Source organism: Lampris incognitus, chromosome 14 (genome assembly GCF_029633865.1).
Source record: "Lampris incognitus isolate fLamInc1 chromosome 14, fLamInc1.hap2, whole genome shotgun sequence".
In the NCBI taxonomy this organism is placed as follows: Eukaryota; Metazoa; Chordata; class Actinopteri; order Lampriformes; family Lampridae; genus Lampris; species Lampris incognitus.
The window spans coordinates 49,190,829-49,208,953 of record NC_079224.1 but is presented as its reverse complement, the minus strand read 5'-3'; the positions used below and the strand labels follow the sequence as shown (position 1 = coordinate 49,208,953).

At 46.6% G+C, this 18,125-nt stretch overlaps 1 protein-coding gene across 2 annotated transcripts in view; it reads right to left on the bottom strand.

The window, feature by feature from the left end:
• Positions 1–554: 554 nt before the first annotated feature.
• The window catches only part of tmeff1a (transmembrane protein with EGF-like and two follistatin-like domains 1a), a 100,217-nt gene continuing 82,646 nt past the window's right edge, over positions 555–18,125 (bottom strand). For both annotated transcript variants that reach the window (XM_056293213.1, XM_056293214.1), the window contains exons 9-10: positions 7,589–7,750; positions 555–1,130 (exon numbers count right to left, since the gene is read on the bottom strand). In XM_056293213.1, coding sequence (XP_056149188.1) covers positions 1,046–1,130; positions 7,589–7,750 — 247 coding nt within the window. In that variant the 3' untranslated portion in view covers positions 555–1,045. The remainder of the gene's footprint in view (positions 1,131–7,588; positions 7,751–18,125) is intronic.

The following is an 18,125-nucleotide window of genomic DNA, read 5'->3' as shown; positions in this document are numbered from 1 at the left end:
TGGGAAAAAAGATGTATTTGGCAATCAGCTGAAGATTATCTGTTAAAAAAAGGGGCCGGTATTGAAATAATCTTTTCCAATAAACAAGACATTCTACTGGGACGGACGTTTCACTCTCCACAGAACTCTAGGTAACCAGTATGCTAAAGCTAACTCTAGGGAACCAGTATGCTAAAGCTAACTCTAGGTAACCAGTATGCTAAAGCTAACTCTAGGTAACCAGTATACTAAAGCTAACTCTAGGTAACCAGTATGCTAAAGCTAACTCTAGGTAACCAGTTTGCTGAAGTTAACTCTAGGTAACCAGTATGCTAAAGTTAACTCTAGGTAACCGGTTTGCTGAAGTTAACTCTAGGTAACCAGTATGCTAAAGTTAACTCTAGGTAACCAGTTTGCTGAAGTTAACTCTAGGTAACCAGTATGCTAAAGTTAACTCTAGGTAACCAGTTTGCTGAAGTTAACTCTAGGTAACCAGTATGCTAAAGCTAACTCAGGTAACCAGTATCTTAAAGCTAACTCTAGGTAACCAGTTTGCTGAAGTTAACTCTAGGTAACCAGTATGCTAAAGCTAACTCTAGGTAACCAGTATGCTAAAGCTAACTCTAGGTAACCAGTATCTTAAAGCTAACTCTAGGTAACCAGTATCTTAAAGCTAACTCTAGGTAACCAGTATGCTAAAGCTAATTCTAGATAAACCAGTATGCTAAAGCTAACTCTAGGTAACCAGTATGCTAAAGCTAATTCTAGATAAACCAGTATGCTGAAGCTAACTTGACTCGTAGTGCGGTCAACGTGAGCACACAGCAGCAGCAGACCAAACAGAGACAGACAGAAGACGACCAATAAACGAGTCTGGTTCCTCGTTCTCAGTCTGTGGCAATTTCCCTTTAAAGGTTTCAACTCGTCCCAGAAAACAGGAGAAAATAAGGCCCCCGAAATAAAAACCTCATTCTTCTTGGTTGTGTTTTCCCGAGGAAAAAAAACATCATATGGTAAAAAGTGGAACTCCTGCTGCATACGAAAGAAAAAACCTTTTAAAAAACGGCTATACCATCCTGGAGTTCGTTTCTGATGAAAAGTGTCCCAGATTTTGTTTCTGCCGACGGACCCTGTTGTTTTTTGGGCATTTCCTGGAAAAAGAGAGCAACATCTTAAGTCAAAAACCATAATGCCTTCACAGACTCCAGTCAACACATTAAACATTTGTGAGCTTATTCAAAGTTTAATTTCATAAGATTAGGTTCACCTCTCTGTGGAATCAGACCTCCGGGATAAAACAGGCTAAAAGAACATTTTATTCAGAAACTCCATTTTCAGTGTTGACATGTACACAGGGAAAACAGAGTTTTGGAGTTTTTCCCAGGCCTCTGGTTGGCCAACATGTCCTTAGGGTTAGGATTACCTCGCGGCCTCTTGGTTTGGTTTAACATGCTCTTGACAGTACTACCATTGTGTTTTTGTATTTTCATTTGGAATGAGTCTATTTTTAAACAGTGCTTTAAGAACAAAGGAGGAAAAACCCCATTTTCAAAAATACCATGTACATGTGGACCTCAAACTATGTCGTGTCTTCAAAATACCTTGGTGTCTTGGATGAAGGCAGGAATATTCCAGTGTGTGTGTGTGTGTGTGTGTGTGTGTGTGTGTGTGTGTGTGTGTGTGTGTGTGTGTGTGTGTGTGTGTGTGTGTGTGTGTGTGTGTGTGTGTGTGTTCTCTCTGTGGATTGACACCTTGTTGTGGTGGAGAAGCTTGTGTGGTCCTGAGATCCCGAGAGCAATGCCGTCGGAGCTATGCTCCTGGTAGGATCACCCATGGTGGTAAGGTGAAGGGGGATGTCCCTGACAAAGAACAATTCAACCAAGACCTCAATGGTGGAACAGGCGGAGGATGATGGCTGACTTTAGGGAAGCATCACAGTGGCTGGTAAAGCAGATGAAGGCTGCAGCAGAAATGGGCCCCCAGTCGTCTTGGACTCCATGCTACTGGATCCTGACCCAGATCTGTCAAGGACCATGTGGTGGCTGCTTGTGTACGAGTCTCCCACGTTAAACAAATTCACGCACAGGCGTCCTCCATAAAGGGAATCCACCCTAACATCCCAGATTAAGTCCTATGGCAACCAACAAATAGCGATGGGGACAGGATTGTGAGATCTGGAAGCCCCTACTCAAGAGCCGGCACATCAGGCGGTGGGTACTAATTTCCGTTGCAGGGCTCTTGAAATGAGGTAGAAAGAGCCCTTCGGTAGCTGCACCCACAACTGAGCAGCCCTCATTAGGATCAACTCTGCTCACTCCACCTGGGCAAGGGCATAGAAAAGGTGCCCCAAAAATAGTCTGCCTCAAACCTCCTGACTGGATTACCACATCCAGAGGGATCCCCACATGCGGTCAGAAACACAGAAACATGAACTTTGGAGTCTGGAATGTGTGCACACTGATGGATAGTGCAACCAGTGACAGACCGGAGAGGAGAACTGCGATCATTGCTAGAGAACTGAAGAGATGCCGGATTGACATAGCTGCCCTGAAGGAGGAGAAGGGTGGCTATTGATGAGATCCATGGCATTGAATTTACCATCAGGAACCAGATCACCAGCCACCTATTTGAACTTCTTGTGGGGATCAGTGAGTGTTGCGAAGGAAAGGAAGGTATCAGGAACATCAACTCCAATGGAATTGTGCTTCTTAGCAAATGTGCTCAGTACGACCTCACCATCACTAACACTCTTGTTTCACCAGAAAAACAAATTTAAGGCATCTTGGAGACAGCCCCGCTCCAAACAGTGGCATCTCGTTGACTATGTCATTGTATGAACCAGGGACTGCTGTGACGTGAACATCATGAGGGCAATAACTGATGCAGATGGCTGCTGGACAGATCATTGCCTCATCCACTCCACAATGTCCATCAAACTCAAGAGGAAGAGAAGGGTTCAAAAGAAGCAGACCCAGCCAAGACTGAACCTTGAAAGCCTGAATGAAACTGCCACCTAGCAGCGATTTCAGGCCTCCCTTGGGGAAATCCTCCAACAAGAATATCCTGATGACATTGAGAAGCACTGGAGCTTGCTCAAATCCACCATCCTTGACACCTGCAAAACCACCCTAGGGTACAAGTCCAGAAAACACCAGGACTGGTTTGATGAGAATGACACAGCAATAGAACAGCACATCTCCAAGAAAAGGAAAGCCTTTCGTGCCTGGCAAAATGATGTAACCTGCAAGGCTAAACGAGTGGCTCACTCCAGAGCCAAGGCGGACATCCATAGATGGATGAAGGAGAACGCTTAAGAACGCTTGGTGGACAGAAAAGGCTCTGGAAATCCATCGACTGGCAGACTCGGGTGACAACAGAGGCTTTTTCAGCACTACTAAGGTCGTTTATGGTCCAAGCAACCACGGCTTAAACCCCCTGTGCTCAAAAGACGGGCAGGAGCTGCTGAAGGACAATGAGTCCATTAACACCCGATGGAAGGAGCACTACCAGGAACTCAACCACAACAGCACAACTGAACCAGACATTGCCAGCCACATTTCCCAGAGTCCCATCAGAGAGGACACTGGGGACACTGGGAAACCTTCCATCATGACAGAGGTTCAAGATGCCATCAGGAGCCTTAAAAACAACAAGGCCACCGGTCCAGATGGGCTCCCAGCTGAGATCTTAAAGGAAGGTAGACCAGAGCTCCTGTACCACATCAGGCCCTCCTCCTCAAGGTCTGGGAAAAAGAAGAACTTCCCTCAGAGCTCAGAGATGCTCGACCAACTGTCGTTTGCTGAAAACATTGCATTGGTTGCTCACTCCTGCAGATTTCTCCTCTATAACATCAGGAGGATTCATCCATTCCTCACCGACGAGATGGCACAGGTGCTCATCCAGGCTCTGGTCATCTCCCAGCTGGACTACGGCAACTTCCTCTTTGCTGGCGCCCCAGTGTCGGCCATCAGACCTCAGGAGCTTGTTCAGAAAGCTGCAGCTCGTCTGGTGTTCAACCGCCCTAAATTCTCCCATACAACTCCCCTTCTCATGTCCCTAACTGGCTCCCAGTAGCTGCTCGCATCCAGTTTAAGACTCTGGTGCTAGCCTACAGGGCAGTGAAAGGAACAGCGCCTTCCTATCTCCAGGCCATGGTCAAGCCCTACACCCCCGCCCGACCACTTCGCAATGCTGCCTCGGGACGCCTGGTTGCCCCGTCGCTCAGAGGCCCCTGCTGCCAATCGACCCGGTCACGGCTCTTTTCTGTCCTGGCCCCACAGTGGTGGAATGAACTCCGCACTGATGTCAGGACAGCCGAGTCGCTGCCCATCTTTCGGCGCAGGTTGAAAACTCACCTCTTTAAGAACTACTACCCTGTTACTTGCTCTTAGCGCTTATTGTATTCAATCATTAAAAAAAAATCTCTTCCTTGCACTTTTACTTTAGCACTGGTTTTGCTCTTAGATGCTTGTTTAGATGTACTTATGACCTCTGATGACTAGTAGTTCTCCTGATTTCCTACGTTAAATGCACTTATTGTAAGTCACTTTGGATAAAAGCATCAGCTACATGACTGTAATGTTATGTAATGTAATAGTGACCATATTCAAGAAAGGGGACAAGGTGGAATGTGGAAACTACAGGGGCATCTCACTCCCATCAACAACAGGTCTTTGCTCGTGTCCTGGCAAACTGACTGCTACCAGTGGCTGCGGAAGTATTCCTAGAATTTCAGTGTGGCCCCCCATTCAGAGGTACAGCCACCAGACATGATATTTACAGCATGCCAACAAAGGCAGCCTTTGCACACAGCTTTCATAGACCTGACAAAGGCTTTTGACTCAGTAGTCTGCCAGGCTCTGTGGAGCATACTATCAAAATATGGCTGCACTGACAAATACATCATAATATTGATAATATTGAGGCTTCTACATGACGGCATGTCAGTCACAGTGCTCAGCAACAGCAGCTCTGAGTCAGAGCCCTTCACTGTGGAAACAGGGGTCAAACAGGAATGCATCATCACATCCAGCCCGTTTGCCATCTTTATTCCTGCCATACTCCAGCTCACTGGCAAAGAGCTGCCACAGGGATCCCAATCCTAAACAGAACTGACAGCAGGCTCTACAACCTTAATAGGTTCAAGGCCAAGAGCAAATCTGCAACACCACCATCATGGAGCTTCAGTATGCAGATGACAACGTCATTACAGCAAATTCCACAGAAGACCTCCAGGATATTCTGAATGCCTTTGCCAAGGCATACAGAGCCATGTGTCTAACATTAAATATCAAGAAGGGGTGTCTGGGTGGCGTGGTGGTCTATTCCGTTGCCTACCAACATGGGGATTCACACTGGAATCCCCATGTTGCCGCCAGCTTGGTCAGGCGTCCCTGCAGATACAATTGGCCGTGTCTGCAGGTGGGAAGCCAGATGTGGATATGTGTCCTCGTCGCTGCACTAGCACCTCCTCTGGTCAGTTGGGATGCCTGTTCGAGGGGGAGGGGGAACTGGGGGGAGTAGCATGATCCTCCCACATGCTACGTCCCCATGGCGAAACTCCTCACTGTCAGGTGAAAAGAAGCAGCTGGTGACTCCACATATATCGGAAGAGGCATGTGGTAGTCTGCAGCCCTCCCCGGATCAGCAGAGAGGGGTGAAGCAGTGACAGGGATGGCTCGGAAGAGTGGGGTAATTGGCTTGATACAATTGGGGAGAAAAAATCCCCCAAAAAAACAAAACATCAAGATGACCCAGGTCCTATATCAACCTCCACCCAACCAGCCATCTACCCAGTCCACCATACAACAAAGTTAACAACAAATTATTGAAAATGTTGATCACTTCCCCTACCTCGGCAGCCTTATCTCCGCAAACGCTGACATCGACTCTGAGATCACCCACTGCCTGAGTTGTGTCAGTGCTGCTTATGCCAGACTCAGGAAAAGAGTGTTTTTTCCCCCTTTTTCTCCCCAATTGCATCCGGCTAATTACCCCACTCCTCCGAGCTGTCCCGGTCGCCGCTCCACCCCCTCTGCCAATCCAGGGAGGGCTGCAGACTACCACATGCCTCCTCCGATACATGTGGAGTCACCAGCCGCTTCTTTTCACCTGACAGTGAGGCGTTTCGCCACGGAGGATCACGCTATTCCCCCCAGTCCCCCCCCAAACAGATGCACCGACTGACCAGAGGAGGCGCTAGTACAGTGACTAGGACACATACCCACATCCGGCATCCGAACCGCAAATACGGGGACTCGATCCGGCGAGCCCCATGTTGGTAGGCAATGGAATAGACCGCCACGCTACCCGGATGCCCTATAGGAAAAGAGTCTTTGACGACTGAGACCTAAAGGCCCAAACAAAACTCCTGGTCTACAGAGCTGTTGTTCTCCCCACCATGTCGTATGGAGCAAAGTCACGGACCACCTATGGCAGGCACCTGAGAGCCCTGGAACAATACCACCATATATATTCTTACAAAAGATCCTGAAGATCAGCTGGAAGGACAGATGCACCAACATCAGCGTTCTGAAAGAAGCCAACATGACTAGCATCACCACCACAGTAATGCAGCACCAACTCCGATGGACAGGCCATGTCATCTGCATGTCCAACACGTCTCCCCGAACAGATCCTGTACTCCCGACTGAAAGAAGGTCAGTGAGCTCTCGGCAGGCAAAGACACATTTAAAGGACAATATCAAGACCAGTTTGAAGAAATTAAACATCACATCGAGCAACTGGGAACATGTTGCACTGGACATGCGCTCCTGGAAGAGATCCGTGTAGGAAGGAGCTGCGAGTCACGAAATGGAAGTCCACTGTGCTGCACAGAAAAGGCGACAGTACCACAAGAGGAGAGAGAAAAAGACACAACCACCGCCACCACTTCCCCCTGTCCACACTGCACCAAAGTATGTGGCCCGCGGAAGGGCTTCTACAGCCATCCGAGGACCCACAAGTAGACAACCCAATGGAAAGGACAGTCATACTCGCTTCGAGTGACTGCCGATGACGGTGTGTGTGTCTGTGTGTGTGTGTGTGTGTGTGTGTGTGTGTGTGTGTGTGTGTGTGTGTGTGTGTGTGTGTGTGTGTGTGTGTGTGTGTAGCGCAGATCTTTTGGCATGCAGAATCTAGATGAGGAGACAAGCATCAGCAGTAAATAGATAAATGGGATAAACTGTCATTATGAAAAGGAACTGGCACTCGGGCCTGTGATTTTTTTTTTTTTGACTTTGCAAAGCGGCACGGGACATGTGAAAAGTGGCCGACCCCTGGTCCGGGCAATTACTGGGGAGACTGTTTTAACACATGGCTCTGTTTGATGTTTGACGCGGTGTTCAGCATCAGTGATTAAATTCTGTTTTTTTCTGCTGCCAGTGGAAACGCATCAAGACTCCGGGTAGTTTAGATGTTGATAACACAAGTTGGTGAGATTTTTGTCAAGCATCAGACAGAAGCTTAACTGTAGGACTTTCAAACACACCTCTTCCCTCACGTGAACAAGCCAGAGCTTTAGCTCCGTGTTTCTTACGGCTCTGCATCGTGCAGCAGTTACTTTAATACGTGTGACCTTTTTTTGTAACCTGATTGTCTGCCACCTCACCTGGTGATGCACATCACCACAGCCACGATGATGGTGATCTGCACTGCACCAATGATGGCAGCGATGAGGACGTAGTGGAGTTTCTGACCGCTGGGAACCACATACAAAATGTTAAAGTCCTGCGGCTGCTCGCACTTGGGACCTTTGTAGCCTGTGTCACACCTGTGGAACACACATACACACACCATCAGATGGTTCATAAAATCAGTATACAGACCTGCTTATTCTAACTCAGGGTGGCCGGGGGCTGAAATCTGTCCCATCACCCTGCATGTACTGCACATGCAGGGTGAGTTAGAGACTAGAAATTGCCCGTAGCTGTGTGTGTTGGTTGTCATTCCATCACACACACTTGTGGGCAACTTTTAGTGTCTTATTCACCCTGCATGTATGTCTTAGAAGTGTAGAAAGAAACCACCCAAAGGGAGGCGTAGAGGCGTGTGTTCATGACCACAGAAGAGCTGGAAGGAACCCAGGACCCCCTGCCACCATGCTGACCCAGGCAGTATATATGAATATATCTGCATGAAACATCAATATGTTGACATCAGACGAGGTGTGTTGTGGGACTGTGATTTCGGTAATATGGTGATATAACTTAAATACTGTCATTCCCTGGGCTCAAAGCTGCATTGCAGTAAAGTGAGGCAACTTTCTGAATGTATTTGACCGTTCCAGCTGAGGGAAAAGACCAGCGACCGTCTCTTCCAGCTTGCTCGCCATGTCCACATGACAACACTAGAGCAGTGCCCTCAGTGGACTGCAGACCTCCGCGAGGCCTACATAGCTCTTGTTCCCTGGTCTTCCAACCTGGCAACACACCCTGTTTCGCCTACCAGGAGAAAGGAAATAGTGTGTTTCCTGCCATTATAAGACTGTTGCACAGCGCCCAAGTCAGTTGAACTGAAAATATGAAAAAAAAAAGGTTGTTAATATGCAGCACTCAAGCTAAAAAATCTACCTAATGAAAACCCTTTGCCTGTCCGTCTGTGGATGTGCAGCCTCCGAGGCCAACCCTCGCACGACAGCGGTCAGGTCTGACATGAAACGACAGCGATCAGGCTGTCCTCATTTCAAAGCGTTACTAAAGGAGCTGAGTGAGTTTAACCGCCGCCGCCGCCGCCGCCGTTGTTTTCATGATATAAAAGGAACGAAGGTGAACGGCTGCTCTGCTGATTGACCTTCATTCATTAGACAGTGGTAGGACAACAGCTCAGCCATGGGAAATGTTTTGCTGAAGCTACTGAGATGATTTCCAGCGGTGGCTGTGATTAATCCTACTCTTGAGATTGTATTTTCATAGCAGAGTTTTAACACTGGAGGCTGTGGCCCTTCCGCGTGGCGGCGAGGTGAATAAGGTGAATTAGTGTTGGTTCCCCCAGTTCTCCCCCAGTTCTCCTGTGCTGAGCTCAGCAGGGAATGACTTGCTGGCTTGAGAAATCTCATCGACTTGTTTACTTCCAAGACTCGCACCATGTTTTGGTTCTGACACTGTCGCTGCCCGATCTGACTCGGCTGTAGATGTGAGTCACGCAGGCACACGGCTGACTCAGACTCAGATTGGGCACCGACGGAAAGCAGCGTTGGCCGAGCGAGGTAGAGAGTGAACATCGATAGGCAGAACAAACGTTTTTCGAAGGTTTTTAATCACCACAACCATGAGAGGCTCTTCATCACACAGTCACCCACCCATGCATGGAAGAATGGACAGACGGACATTCACCCACCCACCGACGGACAGACAGATGGACACACACACACACACACACACACACACACACACACACACACACACACACACATACTAAACCTAATGCATAATCCCCTCCAGGCTGTTGCCTGGCAGAAATAATGATCATTTATCAACATTTTCTGCTGTGTAAATACCTTATGAAAGCACCGATAGTCATCCACTAAATATCACCACATTATCACTATCAAGTTATCGAGAGAAGCCAGCATGCTGTGATCTTGCGAGAGCACGAGGACAGAACAGATCAAATATGGCAGCGCCGGGCTGCAAGATCCAAACGCTGACAAGCCGCTCCATCTCAGAGGAAAATAACAAACTACTCGTTTAGAATATAATAAAAAGCATCCTTTCCAAATTACGTTGGTCACCCCATGGGACTTTACACTTTGTATGCCAGAGTGGAGTACCTTGAAGAATTTATCATCCATCCATTATCCAAGTCGCTTATCCTACGTACGGTCGTGGGATGCTGGAGCCTATCCCAGCAGTCATTGGGCGCCAGGCAGGGAGACACCCTGGACAGGCCACCAGGCCATCACAGAATTTATCAATTGCTACTAAGTTGATGAAGACTATCCTGGATATACAACCCTGTATGACAACCCTTTTTCTGGGATCCTCCAAAACACCACCAAGAGCCCAGAAAAGATGGTAAAAACTTCCTCCACTCAACACTGAAACTCCCAACAGACCAGATCGCCATCCACATGGTCCACTGACTGCGTAGGAACCAGACCCCGGTCCATTATTACCAAATTTGAACATTTCCAGCAAAAGAATTAGGTAAAGAGCAGAGGACGGGAGCTGAAGGGAACCAAGTTTGAACATAGCAACCAATACCCCTGGGAGGATCAATGAGAGACGGGAGGTCTTGCACCCCCCCCTCCAGAAAGAGAACAGGCAGAAGGATAAATGGGTATAGTAGACAAACTATATTTGTTCAACTGTTCCGTGATAACTCCACCACACCCTGGTTATTTTGAGTGCTAAGATAACTGAAAAATAACTAGCAGGATTAATAAAAAATAACTGCCAGAATTACAAATATTGCTCCCCCTCTCAGCTTCTCTCTTTTCTAATCCCTTTCTCCAAACCTCTCTCTCCTCGGACTCTGTTCACTGTCCCACTGTATGTCTGACTTTCAAATGTTCTATTTTCATTTTTGTCTTTCTGTCATAATGTTCTTTGTTTATCCTTGTCCGTTTGGAACTAAAAAAAGTTGGAACTAAAAATAAAAGACTCATACTCCCAACTAGCCACCCACTGAGCAAATCCAAAACGAGATACAGACAATAAAATCCCAACTTGATCTCCATCACACATCAAAAGACACAATTTCTTATCCACCGAGCAAGAGTGAACAACTTTAAATTCAATGACAAAACAGAAATTTGGTTTCTGAGACACACTCATTGAACTGATTAAAATTCTGTAAAAATCACCATCAGCTTCTCTCATCGCCAATGGGTTCACATAAAAGCGTTTCACCCTGCAATGTGGCACAAGATCAGGATGTCCACTCTCACCTCTGTTATTTGCCATCTTCACCGAACCTCTCACAGTAGACAGTTTCCAAAACAGCAATATCACTGGCAACAGCAAACTCTGTTCACAAAATCAGTTTATACGTAGATTAGATCTTGTTATATCTATGGAACACATCAAAATCCCCACTGGCGTTATTAAATCTATTCAGTAAACTGGTCTAAAACTACAGTCCTACCACTCAGCGGGGAAAACTGGACTGCTGTAACTCAGAATCTTCCTTTAACCATCACAACAAGCTATTGAAGAAGACCTTACCCCCTGGAACAACCTACCCTTGTCACTAATTGGCAGGACAGCAACAGTAAAAAAGAATATATTATCAGAAACTAAAAAAATAAAGAAAAGAAAACCAAAACTACACTTCTCAATGGCCCCAGTTCAACCAACAGCTAAGTGGTTCAATGCCCTGGACTCCACAAGCAATAGTTTCTACTGGAAAGGCAAAAAAAGAAAAAGAAAAAGAAAAAAAGAATCAAACTGACACCACTACAGAAAACTAAAGACGGAGGCAGTCTACCCACCCCAAACTCCAGACACTATTTTCTGGCTAACCATCTTCAAATTATCACCGAATAGCTCCAGCCAGAGCAACAACTAAACAATACTTGGATGGAAATAGAACAAACTAAATGTCAGGAATTGTCAATATCTTATCTCCAATTTCTCTCTGAATCAATAAAGACACATAACTGCTTTAAAAATCCATTTATCACAATGGCTCTGACAGCTTGGTGGAAATTCAATAAACTCTCAGGGTACACTATCTCCAAGTTAACTCACTCCAATTTGGCACAACCTGGATTTCAGGTTAAAAAAAAGCCATTTATCTTCAATTCTTGAAAGCAACAACGAATCACTCATCTGGAACATATTTTCAAAAACTATTCATTTTCATCAGTCCTGACATTAACACAGAAGTATAGCACTGGTGGTCACAGCTTTCCGCAACATCTCCCACTGCTGCAGTCTCTACAAATAAAACTCAAATGAACCAACAACACCCTTCAACCACCCCCAATGATCAATGATCTTACTCATATTGCTAGCTTTAAAAACCTCTTCTAGAATATACAAACTCTTATTAGAAACAGATGACACTGTGCCTTTACCAACCACAGAGTGGGAAAGAGACTTTGCTGGCACCACCAATGTCGCCTTCTGGAGCTGTACTTGTAATAACACACTTTCTATGACCCGCAATTCAAAACGCAACTTATCCAGTACAAAGTCTAACAGCACATGTCACCCAACACCAAATGTTCAAAACGGGATTCCTGGACAAAGGCAGTTGCTCACATTGAACACTCAATTCCATGGAGAATTAGACTACTCCAGTTTGCCCACGGCTTTGTCTTTGTCTTCTTTGTCTTCTCAGACCCTAGACACTTTCACATCTTTGTTAGAGACCCACCTCTTCTTGCTGGCATTCAATTCAAGTTGAGCTTGAAACCGTGATTTTATTGTGCAAATATACTTTTACTCCTGTTTTATTGTTTATACTTTTTATTTCATTGTTTTCTTTACATATATTTTTATAATCATATGTGTCACTTGTATTGTATTTTAAGCTTGTGCAGCACTTTGGTTCAACTGTGGTTGTTTTAAATGTGCTGTATAAATAAACTTGACTTGACTTGACTTCCCGGGGGGCTCTCATTGGTGGAAACACCACCCAGCACCACCAAACACCACAAACTTGAGCAACCCATTTTGATAGCTTTAACTGCATTAATTAATACCACCATCCATCAACACATAAGTATTTTTAATCCGGGACAATTTTGTGGGTCTCAGGCATGTCAGGCCCCTATTGTTGGGTGGGTGTCCTGCAGCTATGGGGGTTGTCCTGGGAGTTAGGTGCTATGGCTACAGGGGGATCTCGGGCCTATTGGGGGTGCTGTGGGCCTGGGAGGGTGTCGACCCCTGCTCCCGGGCCGAGCCAGCGGAGTCGCAGGAAGGGTCTGTGGTTTCAGGAGGTACCTCTAGCCAGTTTACATGTGCACGTATGGGGTGCGTTCATGGGTTCGGGACTCAGGTTGGGGGTGGTGGGTGCAGGTCGGGGGTCGGTGCATGCGGGGCTCTCATGTCAGCCACTGGCTTGCTTTCTTCCCATAATGCATCCTGGTGCCATCTCTTCCCCAGGTAAACGATGGACATGCACCCAGCTGTCCACATGATGGAAAAGAAAACGTGATTCATCAGACCAGGCCACCTTCTTCCACTGCTCCATGGTCCGGTTCTGATGCTCCTGTGCTCATTGTAGACACCTTGGATGGTGGACAGGGGTCATCACGGGCACTCTGACCGGTCTGCTGCTACTCAGCCCCATACACAGCAGGGTGTGATGCACTGTGTGTCCTGACACCTGTCTATCATAGCCAGCATCAACGAGCTACAGTAGCTCGTCTGTGGGATCGGACCAGACAAGGGGAGCTACACAATATTAGGCAAGTTGTCTTAATGTTTTGGCTGATCAGTGTAAGTAATAGAATTAGCAGTATTAATGCTCACAACTGAAGTAGTAATAGTTATAGCAACAGTGGTAATACTGTAGTAACAGTAATATTTGCAGTAGCAGCAAGAGTAGTAGTAGTAGTTACAGTGGCAATAATACCAGTGTCGACAGTAGTAGCAGTAGTAGTTGTTACATTAGTGGAAGAAGTTGGGATCTCAGTGTTGGCAGTAAACTGCAGTAATCGTATCTGTTGTATTCGTAGTGACATTAGCAGGAATAGCAGTGTCGGCAGTAAACTGCAGTAATCGTATCTGTTGTATTAGTAGTGACATTAGCAGGAATAGCAGTGTCGGCAGTAAACTGCAGTAATCGTATCTGTTGTATTAGTAGTGACATTAGCAGGAATAGCAGTGTCGGCAGTAAACTGCAGTAATCGTATCTGTTGTATTAGTAGTGACATTAGCAGGAATAGCAGTGTTGGCAGTAAACTGCAGTAATCGTATCTGTTGTACTAGTAGTGACATTAGCAGGAATAGCAGTGTCGGCAGTAAACTGCAGTAATCGTATCTGTTGTATTAGTAGTGACATTAGCAGGAATAGCAGTGTTGGCAGTAAACTGCAGTAATCGTATCTGTTGTACTAGTAGTGACATTAGCAGGAATAGCAGTGTCGGCAGTAAACTGCAGTAATCGTATCTGTTGTATTAGTAGTGACATTAGCAGGAATAGCAGTGTCGGCAGTAAACTGCAGTAATCGTATCTGTTGTATTAGTAGTGACATTAGCAGGAATAGCAGTGTCGGCAGTAAACTGCAGTAATCGTATCTGTTGTACTAGTAGTGACATTAGCAGGAATAGCAGTGTCGGCAGTAAACTGCAGTAATCGTATCTGTTGTATTAGTAGTGACATTAGCAGGAATAGCAGTGTTGGCAGTAAACTGCAGTAATCGTATCTGTTGTACTAGTAGTGACATTAGCAGGAATAGCAGTGTCGGAAGTAAACTGCAGTAATCGTATCTGTTGTATTAGTAGTGACATTAGCAGGAATAGCAGTGTCGGCAGTAAACTGCAGTAATCGTATCTGTTGTATTAGTAGTGACATTAGCAGGAATAGCAGTGTTGGCAGTAAACTGCAGTAATCGTATCTGTTGTATTAGTAGGGACATTAGCAGGAATAGCAGTGTCGGCAGTAGTGGTCATAAACGTTGTTCCTGTAGTAATAACAGCAGTAGATATGTAGCAGCTGACTTGTTCACCCTTCCTTTTAAAGTCTCCTAATTATGGGTAACACTTTAGTATGGGGAACGTAGTCACCATTAATTAGGTGCTTATTAGCATGCAAATTAGCAACATATTGGCTCTTAATTGGTCATTATTAGGTACTCATTAATGCCTTATTCTGCATGGCCTTATTATACCACCAGTAAGCCATTAACTATGAGTTTTCCCTCTATAACCTCAGAAGTATTGCTTATTAGTAGTACCATCTCAATATGCTTTGCTTAGTATGGCCTTTATAAGGTGGTAGTACCACAAGAAGAGTTATTCTCCCTTACTAACACTTAATGAATATGCTCTGTTCTTACATAACAACACACAAAACTACAAGTGTTCATAGTGTTACATTACTCTAAATTAAGTTTTGGTTACTTAGAATATGTTCCCCATACTAAGGTGACATCTTGATCATGACTAATTCACTAGTAATGAAGTTTTTGTTACTTAGAATATGTTCCCCATACTAAGGTGACATCTTGATCATTACTAATTCACTAGTAATGAAGTTTTTGTTACTTAGAATATGTTCCCCATACTAAGGTGACATCTTGATCATGACTAATTCACTAGTAATGAAGTTTTTGTTACTTAGAATATGTTCCCCCCATACTAAAGTGACATCTTGATCATGACTAATTCACTAGTAATGAAGTGTTTTTATGTTCCCCATACTAAAGTGTTACCCTAAATATTTACCCGCTAGATGTATGGTAAATATAGCCCCTAATTACCACTATAAATTAGGCGGTAGCTACAGAGACACTGCAGCTGAACTACTAAGGAAAACCTCCACCATCACCCATCGGCCCGTCTACGGAGCATGTAGTGGAGGCCGGTGTAGGCTGCTAATAACTCAGATATAACCCTGTACTTCCTCAGGAAGTAAACGAGCGATTCTTAGAAACACCTCCTCGATTACCCAGCAATTCAACTGAAAACTGGAGTTATCCAAGGTTTATGTTGGCCACAGCTCAGGTTGGTACTTTACCATATATTACCTTTTTCTAGCTGGTACCCATGGCGACAGCCATGGGGAAAGGGTTTGTCAGCCGTACCTCGGAAACCTTTTGATTTAAGTTACGACAACTACGCCAACACTGACCTGGGAACAAGCTCCACAGGATCAGGTCTCTGGGGTCATGGGGCAGCTGCTTAAATACTCGGTACCTTCTTTGTTGGGGGGATCCCCCCCCCTTCTCCCCAATTGTACCCAGCCTATTACCCCACTCTCCCGAGCCGTCCCGGTTGTTGCCCCATACCCTCTGCCAATCCGGGGAGGGCTGCAGACTACCACATGCCTCCTCCTCCCATACATGTGGAGTCACCAGCCGCTTCTTTTCACCTGACAGTGAGGAGTTTCACCAGGGGGACGTAGCGCGTGGGAGGGTCACACAATTCCCCCCCAGTTCCCCCTCCCCACCCACTGACCAGAGGAGGCGCTAGTGCAGTGACCAGGACACATACCCACACCCAGCTGCCCACCCACAGACACGGCCAACTGTGTCTGTCGGGACACCCAACCAAGCTGGAGGTAAGACAGGGATTCGAACTGGCGATCCCCGTGTTGGTAAGCGACTGAATAGACCCCTATGCCCCTAAGCTGAAACTGTGCTGTGAACGGAGGCCTTGCTTGTTTCCATGGCACTACCAGGCTCTTAGCACATGACAGATTATTCCCTTTTAATAATCAGAACAACAACAATAATAATAATAATCATAACCACTACATTTATACCGCGCTTCTCTAGACACCCGAAGCGCTTCACATTGAAGGGGGTAGCTCACCTCAACCACCACCATGTGTAGCACCACCTGGGTGGTGCACGGCAGCCATGTTGCAGCAGAACGCTCACCACACATCAGCTTGAGGTGGAGAGGGAGGAACCACTGAGCCAGTTACATGGGGGGGGGGATGATGAGGTGGCCAGGTGGAGAGAGCCAGGTTGGGGATGTTGCCAGGACACCGGGGACCCCCTACTCTTTGTGACAAGTGCCATGGGGTCTTCAATGACCCCAGTGAGTTAGGACCCTGGTTTAACGCCTCATCTGAAGGACGGCGTCTCCTACAGCAGTGTCCCCGTCACTGCACCGGGGCGTTGGGATTTGGTTTCAGCGAGCAGTAGTATGGTTTCACGCCACGGAAGAGCACCAGAGACTAGAGATGCGATGTCCGTGAAATCAACACAAACTTGTCCCATGTACACAACATTACCAAGTAAAGCATGACAGTCTACTCAGTAAGTCAGCTAAAACTGTTTGTTGACATGGTACTACCAGGCTCTTACCGTATAATCTGTAATAGACTATCCCCTTTCACAACCCAGCCACTGAGGATGCACAAAGCAGTGCATTCTTAGGGCCAGTCCAAGCCTGGATAAATGGGGAGGGGGGGGGGCATCATCAGGAAGGGCATCCGGCGTAAAACCTTTGCCAAATCAAATATGCGGATCATAAATCAGATTTCCATACCAGATCGGTCGAGACCCAGGTTACCAACGACCACCACCGGTACCGTTGGCCAGCGGGGTGCCGGTAGAAACTATGCTCCTGTTGGGTGAAGAGGAGGAGAGGGGGGAAGGCATGTCCAGAGGCAGTGGGAGAGGAGGAAGGGTAGGAGTGTGGAGGTGAGAGTCAGAACTTTGAATGTTGGCACTATGACTGGTAAAGGGAGAGAGCTGGCTGATATGATGGAGAGGAGAAAGGTAGGCATGCTGTGTGTGCAAGAGACCAGGTGGAAGGGGAGTAAGGCCAGGAGCATCGGAGGTGGGTTCAAACTCTTCTACCATGGTGTGAATGGGAGGAGTAATGGGGTAGGGGTAATTCTGAAGGAAGAGTATGTCAAGAGTGTGGTGGAGGTGAAGAGAGTGTCAGACAGAGTGATGAGTAAGAAGCTGGGGAACCCCCTACTCTTTGTGAGTAGGGGGTCCCCCGGTGTCCTGGCAACATTCCCAACCCGGCTCTCTCCATCTGGCCACCTCATCATCCTCCATGTAATTGTCGAAGGAGTGATGACGAATGTCATCAGCGCATATGCCCTTCGGCGCCCAGGAACCAACTGCAGGTGGGTATCCACATGGTGGTCAAACAGGAGAGGAGAGTGTTCTGCAAGTCTTTATTGGGGTTCTTCTCACTGTTGGAGGAACCCCACATGAGCATGGGGAGAACATGCAGAGTACATGTCCTTCGGATGACACGTTAAACCAAGGTCCTGAATCCCTGTGGTCATTAAAGACCCATCAAAGTCAAAGTACCTTTCTTGTCCCTCACAGCACCTATCCTGTCCCTTACAGCACCTATCCTGTCCCTTACAGCACCTGTCCAGCACCTATCCTGTCCCTTACAGCACCTATCCTGTCCCTTACAGCACCTGTCCAGCACCTATCCTGTCCCTTACAGCACCTGTCCAGCACCTATCCTGTCCCTTAGAGCACCTATCCTGTCCCTTACAGCACCTATCCTGTCCCTTACAGCACCTATCCTGTCCCTTACAGCACCTATCCTGTCC